The sequence below is a fragment of the Phasianus colchicus genome, chromosome 19, assembly GCF_987193195.1.
Source record: "Phasianus colchicus chromosome 19, bPhaCol1.hap1.1, whole genome shotgun sequence".
NCBI lineage: Eukaryota > Metazoa > Chordata > Aves > Galliformes > Phasianidae > Phasianus > Phasianus colchicus.
The window spans coordinates 7,699,733-7,716,929 of NC_143454.1; the positions used below are offsets into that span (position 1 = coordinate 7,699,733).

The 17,197-nt window shown below is 46.5% G+C and overlaps 2 protein-coding genes across 3 annotated transcripts in view; one reads left to right on the forward strand and one right to left on the reverse strand.

The window, feature by feature from the left end:
• Positions 1-40: 40 nt before the first annotated feature.
• CRAT (carnitine O-acetyltransferase) lies at positions 41-16,358 on the reverse strand. Of its 2 annotated transcripts, XM_031601681.2 has the most exons (15): positions 16,186-16,358; positions 14,183-14,285; positions 12,791-13,054; positions 12,211-12,329; positions 10,000-10,053; positions 8,980-9,145; positions 8,226-8,400; positions 7,498-7,676; positions 6,390-6,490; positions 5,838-5,957; positions 5,228-5,350; positions 5,011-5,146; positions 4,481-4,543; positions 3,799-3,936; positions 41-3,307 (listed from the first exon to the last, which is right to left on the reverse strand). In XM_031601681.2, the coding sequence occupies exons 1-15, from the start codon at positions 16,341-16,343 to the stop codon at positions 3,092-3,094; spliced, it is 2,115 nt and encodes a 704-aa protein (XP_031457541.1). In that variant the 5' UTR covers positions 16,344-16,358; the 3' UTR covers positions 41-3,091. The 2 variants fall into 2 exon arrangements, with proteins under 2 accessions (XP_031457541.1, XP_031457540.1); XM_031601680.2 differs by lacking the exon at positions 14,183-14,285 and having other exon boundaries at positions 16,186-16,227.
• The window catches only part of PTPA (protein phosphatase 2 phosphatase activator), a 29,923-nt gene continuing 29,076 nt past the window's right edge, over positions 16,351-17,197 (forward strand). The window contains exon 1 of the mRNA XM_031601688.2: positions 16,351-16,655. Coding sequence (XP_031457548.1) covers positions 16,631-16,655 — 25 coding nt within the window. The 5' untranslated portion in view covers positions 16,351-16,630. The remainder of the gene's footprint in view (positions 16,656-17,197) is intronic.

Genomic DNA, 17,197 nt, shown 5'->3' on the forward strand with positions numbered 1-17,197 from the left:
GGCAGTACTGTAACTTCTGCAGTATTGAAAGAGATTTAAGTATTTTTGTAGCATTTACTTGTTTATTGTGTTTCAGTTTATTCGAAGAACATTTCAAAACTGCACAACATGAATTACATTATCAAAACAGAACTTAATACAGCTAACCAGCAAAGCATGCAAACACTACCAGGCTGTGTCATAAATTGCACTTAAACCCCAGGAGTTTGTTGAATGTTCTCAGTCTATGCCTTTCTTTATTTGCTCCAAATCAGTAGTTTTCCCAGAAGTTATGTTTCTCGTACTGAATGCATCTTTAAGACTATCGACATCTCTCACTAAAGCAATCAGACAATCAAAAACAGAGAGGAGAACAGTATTCAGTAAGTTTACACTGAAAAAGCTGAAGGTATGAATTGGAATACTATCACATTTTAGAACCTGCACAATAAAATACGTTGTTTTTCTTTTTTAAAGGAGAAACCTTGTAATGATTTCAGTGTCCGTTCAAGCACAGCAGAAAACGTGTTTTCATCTGAATTTCAGCTCCTTATATCATTAAGGATGCATAAAGTGGTTTAAGAATCTTGTCTTTCAGTGTGATGCTCTGCTTCTCGCAGCTGCACTCTGCTGAAGCTAGTGGGATATCTAGATTTAGATCCAGGAAATATCAGTCCCATCTTCTGAGATAGATTCACAGCAGGGCATTACTTCTGCTCAATCTTTAATAGGCACTTTCATTTGAGGCCCTTTCCTTTCATAACACAGAAGGAGAAAGGGGCAGCTTACAAGTACTGAAATGACAGTGCTGTAGTATCAGTGGTTCAAGGCATTGCAGATGGGAAAGTAACTCACCCCCCAAGCACAGATGTTGATCCAGCACGAGGGGAAGATTATTTTGGCAAAAAAATACATATATTTTTCAAAGTAAAAAGTATAAAAGTAGCTGTTATTTCAGCAAGGTGTGGTCTTTTATGTAGTATTTACAGTCATTCACTCTCTGATAATACTGCTTATCCTCTTGCAATTTTCAGTCTACCTCACAGCAGAGGAGTAAGAGAGCAGGAATGTGTGTTCACAGGTTTGTAGTGCTCCCACTGTTTCTTTAGACTATCGCACTCCATTCAGGATTCTTCTAAAAGATCAACTAAATCCATGTAAATGATGTGAAAGTGACAGTTCATACAATCACTGGCTGTGCAGGTGAGTTTCAGTTAAATTTTCCATTGTAAGGTTTATTTAGGTGTATGAAGCTTTAAAACAATATTCTTTTAGAAAATAACTGCAACAGTTTTGGCTCGTGTCTTTATCAAAGCAGATGAGAAAAGTATTTTTCTCTAAACTGATTTAGTGCAAAATTCTTCACGTCTGTTTACCAAGGCACTTTGATCATATCTGTGATCATAAAAGTAGCAATTAGGATCAAATATTTTTCTCTAACAGTACAAGCTATCAGATTTACAATGCATGTTGTTTACTGTGATGTCCCAACCGTCTTATCTTGAAGGGTGTGCAGTTTAAGTATTAAATTCCTGTTGCTGAAATAGCAGTAGAAGCAGTAGAATTCTTCATTACTATTCAGTTTTACTAGATAAAAATGAAGGGAGTTTAGATTCTGGCAGATTCATTGGAAGTAGTGCTTAGAAAATGTTCCTGTGGAAAAATCGTATGTTGATGTTTTTTGTGTTATCTTTTACTGTCGCAGCTGAATGTGAAAACACTATTACAGGATCATTCTTTCACATAACAGAGATGGCACAGATCTGAATAACACTGCAGTAAGAAGAAAATTCAAGAGTATCAGGAAAAATGCAGTATTGTTACTGCAGGAACAATGGCTGTTACAGCAGACAAACAGCTCAGGGTGCCTGCGTATTCTTAGCTTTCTTCCTGCTTTTCAAGCATTTCTGTGGTTTTTTTTTGTTTTTTTTTTAAGCAGAATAATGTGAAAGAAGGGATATTCTGCAGCTTTTTTTCCTTTGGTGCTAACAGATTTGAATTCTGTGGACCAAAACCAGAAGTGCGTTCTGGAATTCCAGGTCAGAAATATTCCTGTTTATCCACATCTTAGGCCAAACACATTCTGCATAAACACGTGGTTTCTGAAAGCAAGTTATGCAACCTTGTTAGATTTAACATGTGTGCCCTGAAGGAGAATAGGCATGTGGCCCTTTGACTAGTAAACAGAAGGTCAGCATCTGTTTCTTTTCCTCAGCTGCACAGTAAGGGTACAGTGGAGCAACTATTCTGCTAAATGCACAGGTAATTCTTTCTCATCTCAATGAAGAGTAAGGTACCTAAAGCTGAAGTTCATAAACGTCTGTAAGACAAGTTTTGGGGAAGCTTTGAAGGAGGAGCTTTACACAGTCTGAAGATGAAGGGCTGGGCCCACAAACAGCAAGCTTAAACAAAAAGCCCAGAACAAAGCAAACAAAGCTGTCTTAGCTTGTAGTGAGTAGTATACTGTCGTTGGGTCAGTGCAATGGAAAGATCTCAGCATCTTAAAGATAGAAGAAGGGAACATTTCCAGGGCTGCAAAGTATGTAATGATAAGGTGCCTGGGACGGGTAGTACAGTGCACTCTTAACAAGACTGGATCTGCTCTGATTTCTTTCTCCCCTTTGTTCAATGATGATGTTTTGCTGGAGTAAAAGAACTCTTCAGATGAGTTGCGAAGATGCTGCTCTCTTCAGACGCCTAAACCAGAAAAAGCCTTAGTCTTGCATTAGTCCCATCATATAATAAACATTCCCTGCTTTTCCTGGAGAACTACCCTCTTCACCAACTGGATGTAGATACTGGTGAGGACTGTGCTTTCTCTGTATTGTTACAGTAAGTTCCATAAAAAGATTTTAGTCCTCTTTGAGGACAGGAAGGTGCACTTAGCAGTGATGGGAGAGGACCACTCAGTTCTGCTTTGGCTTTGACAACGCTTCCTCTTGCCCCAGAGTCTAATATCTGTAGATATTAGATTCTGTCTTGCTGAAAACAAATGATGCCCTCCTAGATTCCAGTCAGGACAGGCCGTCCCCTCTCGTTTTCTGAGGAACTGGGAACTTCAGTGCATGAAAGACAACCTCTCTTGTGGGGGATTTTACATCGTATTTGCCTCTTACAGTTTGGATTTGGGAGTAGATTGGAGCAAGCTCCTCATGTCTAGCAGTGCTTCTTCAAGATAATGTGCCATGCGAGCTGCATTTGTGTCAGCACAGCTGTTGAATGCTGAAATGGCAAAGTTGATATGTTCATCCATAGGGTTGTAACAGATTCCATAGCCATCTGGAACCACGGGACCAAAACACATCACACAGTCTGTCTTGGCTGGGACCTGTGGAGAAAATGTAATTAAACTTCTACCTAGCCAGGCAAAAGTGCAGCTATCAAATGCTAACTGTCAACAGTAGAAGAAACTCCTGAAAATGCTCTAAAGAGAATCTTTCGCTCAACTCCCCCGACAAGCACACGCATCTTGGATTCTGCTGTGTAGTAGCAATGTGATTTCTTGTGTCTCTATAAAGGAGAAAACTGATACAAGCTTCTAATTAGTAACAAGCAGAACTTGTTCAGTAAGACCCAGAGCACAGCAGATGGCATCTAACTCCAATTGGTACCATGTGCAGGTAGGCACTGAACACTTTTGGTCATCTCAACCTTGGTTATGCTTGTGTTTTATGGAGTGGAGAAGGACTGGCAGCTGCAGATTAGATCTGCAGCTTTATTGGGACTGGTAGCAGATTTAAAATATTGTGAAGAGATGAGGGAGAAACGTGGGGAAGAAACGCAGTGGTAATAAATGTAGATCGCTTACATGAGTCTTACCTGACTGGTTGAGAGATTGAAGTGCATTGCAACAGCATATGCTGTGTCCATGAACAGTTCAGGCATGCTCACTAAATCCTCAATAGCTTGAAGCTTCAGGCCCAAGAGGTGGCGGTCTATTGCATTTCCCCTTATTGCCTGTAAGGATGGAAAAGTAGGTGAAAACCTGTCTTGCAGCAAAGTGAGTAACACTATCACCATTGGGTGAAAAAATCCACACACACAAAAAAAAAAACACCACCAAAAAACAAAACCTTTCTAAGTATACATCTACAGAGTTAGGATACTGGATATTGCCCTTAGTGAGTCAGTCATATTTGTAAAGACTGTGGAAATAACCACACTGGTGGAACCAGCCTTACAGTTCCTGCCTATGTGCTTTCTCTGGTTTAAGGTGTTTTCCTGCAGCTGTGGCATTAATCAGAAACAATGTCAGTGAAAACAAGCTATTTTGCTATTTGATTTTTCCTATCACAAGGGGCTCTTATACAACTAGTTAAAGAGGAGAAAACATTCAGGCAGTAACCTAGAGAGTCAGCTCTATGCAGCAGCATTAATGGCCACATTACTGTGCCACATGATATAGCTCTTTAGGTCTTGGTTTTTTGTTTTTTGGTTTTTTTAATCAGAACCCTCCTTTATTGTGTAAAACCTCAATGACAGTTGCACAGAGGTCACTTACCATATCTGTGTATTCCCTGTGGGCCTGGGTAGCTCTCCTCAGCAAGTCTGTTTTCACCTGGTCCTGAAAGGAACACACGCATCTTAAGTTTGTTGGTTTTTTTTTTTTTTTACAGAATAGCTAACCTTGTTTCACCTGTTCCTGTAGGATACAGGTATTTCTGCCTTGTGTGTCTATACTAGTGTTAATTTTAATATGATGTTGTTTGGCTGTGCTGTGTTATTCTGAGTGGAGTTCTCCATCCATCAGTAGTAAAACCTAAAGTGGCTAAACAAACTAGCAGGAGGGAGATGATTCCTTTTGGGAGAATTAGAAACATCCACATGTTATTTCCCTAGCTTTCGATACACTTGAAAAGAAAGCTAAATTAAATCCAAGGTGAGTAACTGTGTACTCCAAGATACGTTTTAGCTCAACTTGATATCAAGTGCAGTTCTGCAAAGCTGAAGAAAGCAGACATAGCCAAATAAGCATCTTTCCCTTATTTTCTAGTATGGAGTCCTCTCATGCTACTTCTCCGAAATCCTCACCGATTTGTCAGGGCTGTCCATGGATTGTACAAACTTAAGAGACTCGATAGAAGCAGAGCGGATGGTGTCTGTGCGGCCCAAACGGAACATCCTTAGTGAGGCACTCTCATACGTGGGACAGGCATGGCCATACATCCTGGGAGATGGGGAAGAGTCAAGCTCATGTATTTGAGTCTGAAGGTGGGGAGGATGCAAAGCTACCTGTTGGTGGTTTTACCTGTAATATGCTAGCTGCAAGGCCAGCTGGATAAAAGCATCGGGACTTATCTTCTCTGACTTGGGGAAGGCTTTCCCAAATTGATGAAAGACCATCACTTTGATATCCAGGTCTTCGACCATGCTGCAAGGAAAGAGAGAGGAAGTGTTCCTTCACCTGCTCCTTGTTTTTGAAACATAAATGTATGAACTTGGCTTTCCTGAGGCTGAGAAGGAACAGGCTACTCAGATTTACATAGGACTGACAGCTCCATCACACTCAGGCTTGCTTAGACATCAACATGAAGGTGAGCTTTTTTTGTCATTGCTGAAAATCCACACTGAGTTAGATGGGCTTATGTTTGTGTGTATACTCCAGTGTCCCTAGCTGAATCTGCTGAAGCTTTGGTCTTTCTTAGCAAAAGTGGAATGAATAAACAATTGCCCCTTTTCCACACCTTTGAGTTTCCTCTTAGCAGGTGGCTTTAGTGTGCTTTTCAGGTAGGCTCAATGTTGACCCAATGAGTCACTGGAAAAACTCCCTAGCAGCAGTGGGGGAAGGCTGATGTGTTTGAAATGGGGAGTTAAACCTTCAGTCACCCACCAGAACGTCTCCAGTGCTTTGTACTTACATGTTAAGGTTCTGTTTTGCCTTCTCTATGTCATTCTTGATCTCTGGAGTTATGTTAAACCGCAGCTTCTTGGGCATTGGCAAAGGAATCATCGGTGATCTTACCAGCTCGGGTTTCTTCCTGCTTAGAGAAATGATGTGTTTAATCAGCCCTTTGACACAAGACTCAGCTAAACATAGTGAAAGGGGGGCAGAAGTGCACAGGAGATTTGCCACATGCTGAAAAACCTCTTCACAGTGCCATTACAATGATTTTTGAAGAGTATGAGTGAAATCTCTTTATTGCTTCCTGCCCAAAAGGAACACCCCTACCAGGCAAAAGTCCCATTAACTCTGAAGAGTAATGTTCCCTAAAAATGGAAGCAGTGTGAGCTTGCCTGCTCAATTCTCATTATAAATGTAAGAAAAGCCATCATTAATTAGCATACGATACCCTTCCTCAAGAATAAATTCTTGGTGGAGCAGTGAAGAGGTGTGGTCTTGGGGAAACAGGTGCCATAACAGCTTTTCCTTATTTCAAAAGCTGAGGAAAAGTAGAGCAGGCAAGACTCACGTGTATTCTACAATGTGATCCAGAAGAGCAACGATGGGTGGACCTTCTGAGGGAGCGTGCTCATATACCAGACCACAGGAGCCATCTTCAGCAATGATGAACTGTGAGAGATCAGGAAGGAAAGTACAGAAGAAAAATGACTAGTATATGAAGCATGAGCTATCTAGAGAGAGACATTAGTACCTCACTGCTCTGTAACAGACTGGACAGTGATCCTATTCCTGCATGCTTCAGAGGTAACACACAGAAGTCTTTTAGCAGGCCTAGAAAGATCTAATACTACTGTTAAGAGTTCTGAAAAATTAACTAGATAAAAGTGTGCCTAATAGCTATATTGGTGTGCTTAGTGCCCAGGCAATACAGAATGGTTCAGTGGGTTTGATTTTTTCAGTTACACATGTAATACAGGAATAATATCACCATGTGCTGACTTAGCCTTACTTTTCCATTACCTGAAACATCTCAGCTTTATCCCATCAAGGAAGAGTTCCAAATAGCAACAAAATAACTGAAAACATGAAGACCTCAGCAGAGATGACAATCTTTTAAAAAACCACAGCTCCGATCTGTGAGCCAGGATAGGCAAACTAAAAGCTCAAATAGCAGCTGCTCATGAACGTTCTTGATTGAATGGAGAACTGATCAGAAGGATGCTGTGGGATGGCAGCTGATGCTGGGGGGGGGAGTGGGGAGAACAACAACAAAAAACTGGGCAGCGTCTAGTAGAAACTGGAAAAGTGACAAGCCTAGGGAAAATAAAAGAAACAGACCTCCCTATGTTTGGGCTGGCTCCAAGCAGACAAAGCATTGTTCACCGCAGGCAGAAAATTGATTTACAAGGAACACAAAGAACAGCTACACTGAGTAAGCGTGGGCAGAGGCAGTAAAAGAAATGCAAAGTCCCTGAAGCAAGAATGAGTGCTTGAGTTGACAGCAAGGGAAACTGAAGGATCTTACACTGTCAGCTTCCATAGCTTATCTCCTCTGTTTCTCCACTCAGTGCTAGAGAAGCTTTCCTGCAAAAGGTGTCTTGGATTGCTTGGCCCCTTCTAGTCTCAGGAAGAAGCTCAGACTCATATATTCAGAATCTTTTGAGATTAGCACTTACTTGAAGGGTTTTGTCAAACCATCGGTTCCCACTGTTCCAGCGACTGCCTCCACCGTGCAGCATCTGAGCGGCCACACGACTCTTGTAGATGTCCTCAGACACCCGTGGCATTGGTGCATCAAGGCAGACAGTGCAAATGCTCTTCTCAATTGTACGTACAGATTCCTTGTTGGTCTTATCTGGGAGAGAAAAGGAACAAAAAATAAGAAAGGGGAGTTGAAAAGCTTTTGAGTGGAGAGAGACTGGAATTTGAAAGAGAAGGTCTGAAGGACCCAGTGTTGGATCCCTATGGTACATCAATGTAATATTTATTATTTAGGGGTGTAAAATGATAGCAGCTGGGTTAAAGATGAATGTATACTGTTTCTTCCTTTTCTCAGGCTGGATGGGTCCTGATGTAATGGGTGGCAACCAGCCCACAGCAGGGGTTGGAACTGGATTATCTGGAAGGTTCCTTCCAACTTAAGCCATTCTATGATTTGCAGTTCTTACAACCCAACAAACTCCAGGATTTCAAGTCTAATTCACCAAATTTCAGCTTTCACTCATGTACCTTCTACAGCAGATAAAGCAACAGTTTGCAATGAAATCCAGTTGCTGCTTTGGGGTGAGAAGTTCATGTTCGTGCTTCCAAAAGCTTTCCAAAGGAAAGAATTGAGCAGAGCACAGCAGTGAGGTTGGTATTCAAACATTTGTAGGTTTTGTGAGCACTTGGATTTTGTACACACCTTTCAGAAGGTTGTTGTAAGCTTTTGCCCAGCTGTTTCGGTGGTTGGTGGTGAGGATTCCAATAGGTTCTTTGTTTGTTTGGAGGGAGGTGTTCCAGATCTTCTCCAGCTGAATAAAGAGCTGGTCGGTGGTAAGAGGACTGCCGTCACTATTGTACACATCCAGCTCAAAGAACTGAAGATGAGAACAGACAAGGACATAGGAAATGAAAAAAGATCTTAATTATCCAGCTGCCAAAAGAATGAGCAACCACTCTGAAGAGGTGAGACCTGATCAAAGAATTCAGTTTGAAAGCAGACCTTTGAAGGGCATTCAGAATTGATAGACCAACCGAGTCCTACTTTTCTTGCAGGACATAAATACAGTCCAGGTTTTAAGAAGGTTGAAAGCCAAATGGTAATGAGGGCCAAAACACAAGGATTTTCTATTTCCTAGATTTACCTACAGTGGTAGAATTTGTTACTGATTTCCACTTGTGATTTCCAACTTGAGCCCCAGTCTCCTAAGTCCGGGTTTTGAGAGACAGGAGTTGCAGGGACAGGAAAAAGAGGTTTCTGCCTCATCCCTTGCTTACACAGGTCTATCCCAGCTGTTCAGCTAAAGCCAAAGGGAATAAAGGAAGCAGGAGTGAATCTCTGCTGAGGCAAACCTTGTGGGCAGAGTTTCTGTTCCATTTTCTCCAGCAGCACAGCTTACTGAAAGGGACGCATGCATCTAAACAAACCTCCTTGAAAGTCCAGGAGCTGCTGTTACCTGGAAGTTGTGAACCACTGTGATGTGTCTGGATTGCTTCTTGCCCTTTGCATAATTGACAATGGAGTCCCGCTTGGGCCCAGGAATGCGGCAGGATGAAAGGATCTGGTAGTACTGGTTCATGCAGAGGGGCTTCCCACCCATATACTCCACTGGGAGGGTCTCACTAAAGATATATCAAGGTATGGAAAAGAAGATATAGCAGTGAGAGGGCCTGCATTCCTCACACACAAGACAGACACAGGACAGTCACTGTGCAGCTACTATCACCTCCAGCAAAACCTAAATGTGTGTGCTGATGGTATAAAAAAAAGGGCTCATCTTTTCCCATTCCTGCTGTGTTAGCTATCTGCTAAGCTGAATTAGGAGCCTGATAATACTGGGAGGTGTATTGTTTCCAGTAAAACAGCAGAAGGAAGTTTTCAGCTTTAATCTAGTGGGCTAGCTATGATTCATCAGCTAAGACTGAGCCTCAGTCGACCACTTTAGCAGTATATTCCCACTACCCTTTCCATGGTTGGACCTGAGCCTTATCTGAGTTTGGATATAAAGGTATGATGTTGGTTATGTGTTGGCAGATGCTATTTTGGGAGCATAAATAAGGTGTATTCAGTTGGTGCTTAGAAGAGAGGGAGTGGGGAGGAACAAGTTTCTCTAAGGCTAGCTGGAAGATGAGCAACACCAGAAACCCAAAAGGAGAGAGACAAATTCCTGCAGCCTGAGCTGTAACTTGTTCTGTGGGCAAACAGAATATGTAACTCCACAAGACTGTCTGGCTCAATCCCTCTAAACATGTATGCACGCCAACTAGAGCATTAAGGTAAACAAAGAACACGAAGAAAGTAAATTTGTTCTTTAGCAGTGGTAACCCTGGCAGTTAGCAGCAATGCTGATTACAGTGTCTCTTCAAATATGTGCTGTTATCTGTAAGCTTTTTATTTGGAAGGGAGATTTATTGACTAGGCTCAGCCTCTGTGACAGTAAGGAACACCTGAGAAGTCAGAAAAGTTGCTAACTCACTTGTCAATCATGGTCTTGAAATCCAGGATGCCCTCGATCAGCTTTGCAGCAAACCTGGAAAAATATCAAATGTAACAAATTGAGATTCCAATACAGAGCACCTGGGGCAGAGGGGCTCGCTAAGGAAGAGGAGTAGCAGAGCCTTCTCTCTGCTCTGTAGACGTTCATCCATTCTGCCAAGCCCCTGTTGTGTCCATCTCTGGTTAGCTGATACAGCCACTTTGGGGTTGTGATTTCAGATTGCTGGATAGTCCAGCCATTTAGCACTTAAAAAAAAATTATTATTATTACATAACAAGAGAATTCTGGACAACTCTCAAGATAGGGTGTAGTCTGAATATATAAATAACCCTCTAAAAGCAGTGTTTTCTACTGCTGTGTTATGATTTTTGTCCCATCCAAATCTTAGCATTAAAACCACATGAAGGGGACTTCTGCCCTTCCCTGGCCAGAGGCCAGCTCTGAGTTTCAAGCTAAGCTGCAGCTGTATATCTCTGTATTGAGGACTCATTAATGCTGATCTAATTCCTACCCACTTCATGTTCTGCTGCTAATACAGCCCTAAGAGCACTCCCTTGGCAATGAAGGATCTGAAACAAATGCAGGCATGCTGCATACTGAAACTGAGGTGTTGTGTTCACGAGGATCAACAGAAACAGTTGCTAGCAGGCAGGGAGGCTGTGACCAGCCACATCAAACTGCCTTGCTTGGGAGTGACAAATTGGCCTTTTCTGACCTGGGAGCTCTCAACCACATGTGGGAGGACAGAGGCAGGAGGTTACTGTGACAAGAAGTTGCAGTCAGCTGAACTTCAAAGGCTTTAAAGTAGTAGCAGCATTTGGCATCTGCATGCAGTGTCATCCAGATTTGCTCAACCTCCCCATCCCCAGTAAAGATCAAAGTGACTCCAAGAACCTAAGGGCTGTTAAACAAACACAGCATGTGTCTTCCAATGTAGTTTTCAGTGAAAATTTCCCAGCCTTACTGAAAAATCTGAGGAAGTAAAACAGCCAAGAAACAGAAGTGAGAGAGTTGTTTCTGAGAGGAAACAACCTGGGAGCAGAGCTAGGGCTTCAGGGGAAAAGCCTTGTTAGCTGACTTGTTTCCAGTCTGTGTTGACAGACTGAAGACTAAAGAACACTTTCTAAACTTGCTTTCTGATTTCTGAAGCTTTAGTTTCAAGCTATGCTGTCGAAGTTCTTTATGCAGTCACAAAATAGACACTTTTAACTGTATTTTACATGGGTAGTCCAGATTATCGTGTAGCTGCTCAATTCACTGGGTTGGAACAGTGGTAGTACTCCAAATCTTATCTGCTATCCACATAACTTAAACGTGAATACAAGCAAAACTTTCAGAGATGTTTGTGTAATTTTGTATTGTCCTTGTAAGGCTCACCCTCTGTACTCCTGGTCAGGTGTATCCAAGGAGCAGATACACCTGACAGCAGCAGTGCTCCCCTGGTTGGTACTTCTCATCTGCAGGGAGCAGCAGTAACTGGGGAAAAGGTAGTCCTGTGTAAAGGTCAATGCTAAAGTTTTGCAGATGGAGTTTGAAACACACGTCTACAGTGGTGGTTAAAAATTAAAGGGAGTCCACAGGGAAGAGAAGATGTGAACCAGACACTGGTTCAGGAATGAGCCAGAGAATCTGCTGCATGTGGGCAGCGGTGGGCTGGTTTTAGCTGTGGGACACAGGTGCTCACTGGCAGAAGACAAAGGGCAGGGCAGAACTGCAAAAAGGAGCTGGTCATGGAGAGAGACTGGTGACTGCTGGTTTTCCAAACCATAAATGAAATGACAAAACAGGAGACAGTCCCTGCAGCAGGTTCCCTTATGCCTCGGAACTAGCAAACTTACACACCTAGGCTAGTCTTTATGCCTCCTTTAATTGCACAGTCTTACTGCCTTCTAGCTTTCAGTATGTCAGATATATCCTCGCAATGCCTCCAGTCGGGGAACTGGCTGTCAAGCAAAGACAAACTTAAGTTTTGAGTCCCAGTTCAGTGCCTGAACCACCAGACTCTTCACCTTATAGCCAGGATTTTCCTTACAGCCTACCATCCTTTCCTTATCTGTATAGCCCTCTTGCACAGAATGGACAGGCTATAGCATGCCAACTATTCCCAGCCAGCCTCAATACCCACCCCTCGGTCCAAAAGAGGTAGCTCATCCCATCTGAAGCCCAAGGGAAGGCAGAAGAAGACTTTACCTGAGCTGCCCTTGTCGATCCTGAAAATCCTGCTTAGGTAAAACCACACCAGGGCTGGAGTGAACCACAACTGGCAGGCGATACTCCAGGTAAGCTGTCTTCAACCACCAGTCCGAGAGCTGGCATGGAGAAAGGCAACATGCAGGCACAGCATCTGCTGCTTTTTGACCCAAGCCAAGCTGAATGCTCTCAACACCTTGACCACAGTTCTGCCCCACACTTTGCAAACAGATTGTTTGGGTTTTATGTTTTGTTTATGGTAGAGGGGCACTGGAGTGAAGCACTAGGGGCTCTTGATGTCGGGCTCAAAAAGAAAGTTTCCTTCAACTCCTTAGTGCCAGCTGTGTGATGCCAACAAGCTAAGGGCTTCAGCAGCCACAGCCAGGGGCAGTGACTCCCTGTTCTGCTGTAAATCTTTGCTCACCCAAGTCTTGGTGAGGGTCATGCACATCTTAGGGAGGTCAGCAGCAGGCTGGTCATGAAGACTGTGACATAATAACACAGATCCCAGCAGACACTGGAGAGGCATGTATCAGCCCTCTCCCAACACACAAGGCCTGGGGCCAGAGTCCCAACCTACCCAGTTCTCTGTTTTCTTCGCTCTCCTCTCCAGGCCTTTCTGCAGTCTCTCCCCAACACCTCCTGGCTTGCGGAACTCAGCCACCAGCTCCTGTGTGTGGTTCAGCTCCTCCTCACTGATGATGGGCTGCAGGGTCAGCAGGTAGCGGTCCAGTGTCTGCTGAAGTGGTGGCACAGGGAGATGGGGCAATGCTTCTTGATGAAGTAGAAATCTGCCTGGGATCTTGCCTAAAGCTGTTGGCTTCAGCAGGCCATAGGGCCTGGCCTGTAAAGCACAAAGCACATGTCGAGACAGAACTTCCCCCTGATGTGCATGGAGTCACAAACAACTTGGATCTGGGAGTCCCCATCCCAGATTCTGAAGGTATCTCAACAGGGGAACAGAGCACATGAAGCAATGCAAGGTGCACATCTATGACTGCATGCTCTAGCAATCTCTAATCTCTATCTGGTTGTAAGACGTTCAGAAAAGCTGCAAGAGAAATCTGATCAATCAGGCTCCTGATTCTTATCTCAATATAGGAAACATTGCAAGGATAATAACACATCCCTGCTGTCTGGGTGCCTTCTAGCTGAGTATCTCCATGTTTCTCAAGTCAAACTTCCATCCTGTGGGAAGTAAGTCATGAAAGAAACTTAATCTTAGGTAGTCAGAAGCCATTTAATTGCTTCTCAGGATATACAATAGAATAAGGTCAAAAAATTAAGCAGACCTCTGTAACAAAAGAAATTATGCTTTAGGCTTTTGGGAGGTGGAACGGGGGGGCAGATTTAGTTAAGGTGAGCTAAGTCTGACGCAGGATTAAAACCCCTCTGCTTTGGCCAGGGATGGTCTACCACAAGTGATGGTCACGGAAGGACTGGCTGTGTTGGCCTTTGGGCAGTGCTTCTTCGTGCTGGTGAACCTCCCAGTTGGTGGAAGCCCCAGCAATATTAGGAGAGCCTCTATTCAGCTGTACCAGTACAGAGCTGTTCAAATTATAGGAACCTTTGGAGAGGAGTCACTGGGAGCTGGTCAGGAAATTGGGGGTGATGGCAACAGGCTTTGGGGATCAGACAAGTGAGTGAAAGCCTTAGACAGCATCACACCAGGTGCTTTTCTACAGGAGTCTTTTGTTTTCCAAGGCAATAAGAAAATAAATGCCCCCATACCTCCCAGCTCCCAGGAGTTAAGCACAGAGAAGAAGAAAAATCTGCAAAGTGACAAAGCTTTCTGCATGGTGCTGAGCCCTCAGAGAAAATGCTCTATGCTCTTTGCAGGACATGATAAGAACCATGTGATCAAGGTTTAGGGAAGGAGGGTTAAAAATAAAAGAAGGGAGAATTACTAAAGCATTAAAAGAGAGGGGCTGGGAAGAAATGAAGGGATCATGGCAGCATGAGGATACCGTACCTTCTCTGCTTGCTTCTGCTTGCTATCCATGGCTGGGAGGACAGAAATGATCGTAAAGCTCTCCCTCGGCCTGTCTTGGTTTCCTCTTCCCCCTGACAACGGGCTGCCCGTGCAGGGCGTCACCTGATTAGCAAACTGCCACATGACTGCTCCGATCAGAGGGCTCAAGGCCAGGCACAGGTCAGGGAGAGCTGGGGGTAATCACACCATCAAATGCCATGAAGGCACCTTTCCAGGCAGCCCTCCCTCGGTCACTGATTGTCAGCCCTGCACTGTCTGGTCCATGCCTGCTGACTGCTCTTCGATCAATAGCTCTGGGCCTCCAGCCATGGCAGAAGTGAAGGCATTTGGGGCTAAAGGTAATATCTTCCTGCCCTTCTTCCATGCATGTATGATCATTATGGCAAGACTTTGGGAAGTAAAGGGTTGTCAACCCTTATAAATAAAAAGGTATCTCCAAAGCAGAGCAACAACAGAACGGTGCAGTCCCAAGGACTATTAAGCTCCTCTAAGCAACTGAGGGGCAGACAGAAGAAGGCTTTAAACACAGCTAAGATCACACCTGATGGTTCCAAGCAAACAGGGAAAACCCCACACTAAATTAGTCGAAAACACAAGTTAAAACACAGAGTAGATTTATGTTTTCTCTTTTATGTCTGCCCTCTGCTTGTTTGGATCGAGGTCAAACTCAAACGTTTGATGGGAGGAGGAGCAGTGATCACAGCTGAACAGAAGAGGCAGCTGGCAGCAGAGATAGTGAGTAGCCTGCCTTTTCCCCACAAGCACCAGGGAAACAAACACCAGCAGAGCGCAGTGTGTGTGGATGGATCCAGCTTGCAAGCTGGCAATGCTCCCAGGCCATGTTCCAGTACAGCAAGTGACCTTTTCCAGAGTGTGTGAAGCTGATGGGAAGTCCACCTGCAGGCTTGGGGGCGAGAGGGATTTCAGAGCGGTGTCTGATTCCCAGCACAGCCACAACGTGTAGTGTCAGATGACAGGCGTGTGTTTGTCTTTTTAAATTAGAAACTGGAGCCCCCTCCAGCCCTGAGGTTGAGAAAACACCTCATGGAGTGAATCCACAAAGCTGACGCTGTCCTGCACTGCCTCCTGCCCTGACATCCATCAGTGGTGTCAGTGAGTTCTGACAAAACCAAGGGCTGGGTGCTGCACTTTGGCCACAACAGCCCTGCGCAGTGCTATAGGCTTGGGGCAGAGTGGCCGCAATGGTGTGCAGAGGAAAAGAATCTGGAGCTGGACGTGAGCCAGCAGTGTGCTCAGGTAGCCAAGAAGGCCAACGGCATCCTGGTTTGTATCAGCAATAATGCAGCCAGCAGGAACAGGGAGGTGACTGCGGCCCCATACTGCCACTGGTGGGGCTGCACCTCAGTGCTGTGTTCAGTTCTGGGCCCCTAGAAAGTCACTGAGGTTCCAGAGCATGTCCAGAGATGGGCATGGAGCTGTGCGGGTCTGAGCACAGCGCTGCGGGAGCAGCTGAGGGCGCTGGGATGGTTCAGAGCGGAGAAGAGGTTGTGGGGAGACATCATCGCTCCCTGCACCCTGAAGGGAGGTTGTGGGGAGGTGGGTCGGCCTCTGCTCGCAGGGAACGGCAACAGGATGAGAGGTGACGGCCCCGTGTAGCGCTGGGGGCTCGGGTTGGGTACTGGGGAACGTTTCTCCTCACGAGGAGCAGTGCTGCGCTGACACAGCTGCCCGGTGTCACCGTGCACGGAGGTGTTCCAGACCCGCGGAGATGTGGCACCGAGGGACGGGCGGTGGGCTGGGGTTGGGCTGGGGATCTGAGAGCCGCTCCCCAACCTCCACGGACACATCGTGCCAGCAGCGATGCCGAGGCCCAGGCGGGCCTGCGGGCTGCCACCCCCCGCACCCCTCCGTGTGACACAGGGACACCGCCCGCGTCCCCCGCTCCCCCCAGGCTGGGGACGAGGCCCGGCCGCCATCTCACGCACCCCGCGCTCCACCCGCCCCTCTCGGCCCGCACTCACCGCCGCCCTCGCCACGCAGCCCAGCATGGCTCCGCTCCCGGCCGCCGCCGCCCGCCGCAAGGACACCGGCGACACCGGGCGCCGCCGCCCCGCTCGGCCGACAGGGGGCGGGGCCGCCCCGCCGCCATCTTGGTGCGGGGCGAAGCCGGTTCCGCCATTTTTGGAAAGGGCAAAACTCCGCCGTCGGCAGAGCGAGCGCAGGCGGAGCGGCGAGGCGGCTCTCCCGTTACCGGCTGCTCTCTCGGTGCTTGGCGAGAGCACGGCCGCCTTCACGCCCTTGTGTAGGACAACGGTACAACTTGGCGGTCGGGAGGGAGGCCGGTCAGCCAGACAGGCTAGACGGCAGAGCGGCGCGTGCCCGGCTCAAAGATGGCCGCCGGCGGCCTCGGCGTTCGGGGTCAGAGGTGAGAGGTGAGGGGTGAGAGCGGCGGCGGCCTCCGGGAAGATGGCAGAGAGCGAGCGGCGGGCAGGTGAGGGCAGGGCTGGGGGCCGCGCTGCCCTGAGGGCTGGCGGGGGGCCGGGGCTTTCCTTAGGGGTTCACCTCGCGGCAGGCGGGATCCCGCAGCCGTCGCTCCTCTCTGTGTGTCTGCGGGGAGCGGGGCGGACCGAGCCGAGCGCGGGCCTGCAGTGCGGGGAGGGCCGGGCGGTGCGAGCCGGGGCTCCTCGGCCCGAGGGGATCCGCCGTGCCCGTGTCTGACGAGGGGCTCCGAAGTGGTGGTTCTGAGCTGTCGGAGGAGAGCAGCACGGCTTCCCCTCCAGCCCTCCTGTGTGGTTCCTCAGTCTGATTCTCTTAAACTCACGGGCAGACGGGCCGGGCAAAGAGGTGACACCAGCCCTCAGACAGAGCTCACGGCACGGGGAAGTTCCTCAGCGATTTCCCAAACTTTTGTGGTACATCCATACACGTCCTTTGTGTTTCCCAGAACTTTGGGTTCCCTTTTCCCTGCTCTGCACACCGCGGGGGTGGGGCTGTAGGGCTGCCTTTGCTCTTGGGGTTATTTCTCTGGAAATG

Bases quoted from the DNA above. Each gene is read 5' to 3' on its own strand.
- CRAT (XM_031601681.2), bottom strand. From the start codon at position 16,343: ATGGCGGAACCGGCTTCGCCCCGCACCAAGATGGCGGCGGGGCGGCCC. The intron at 10,054-12,210 runs GTAAAGTCTTCT...ATATTTTTCCAG, and splicing joins GATCGACAAGGGCAGCTCAG to GTTTGCTGCAAAGCTGATCG. The intron at 8,401-8,979 runs GTAACAGCAGCT...TCTCATCTTCAG, and splicing joins CAGTGGTTCACAACTTCCAG to TTCTTTGAGCTGGATGTGTA.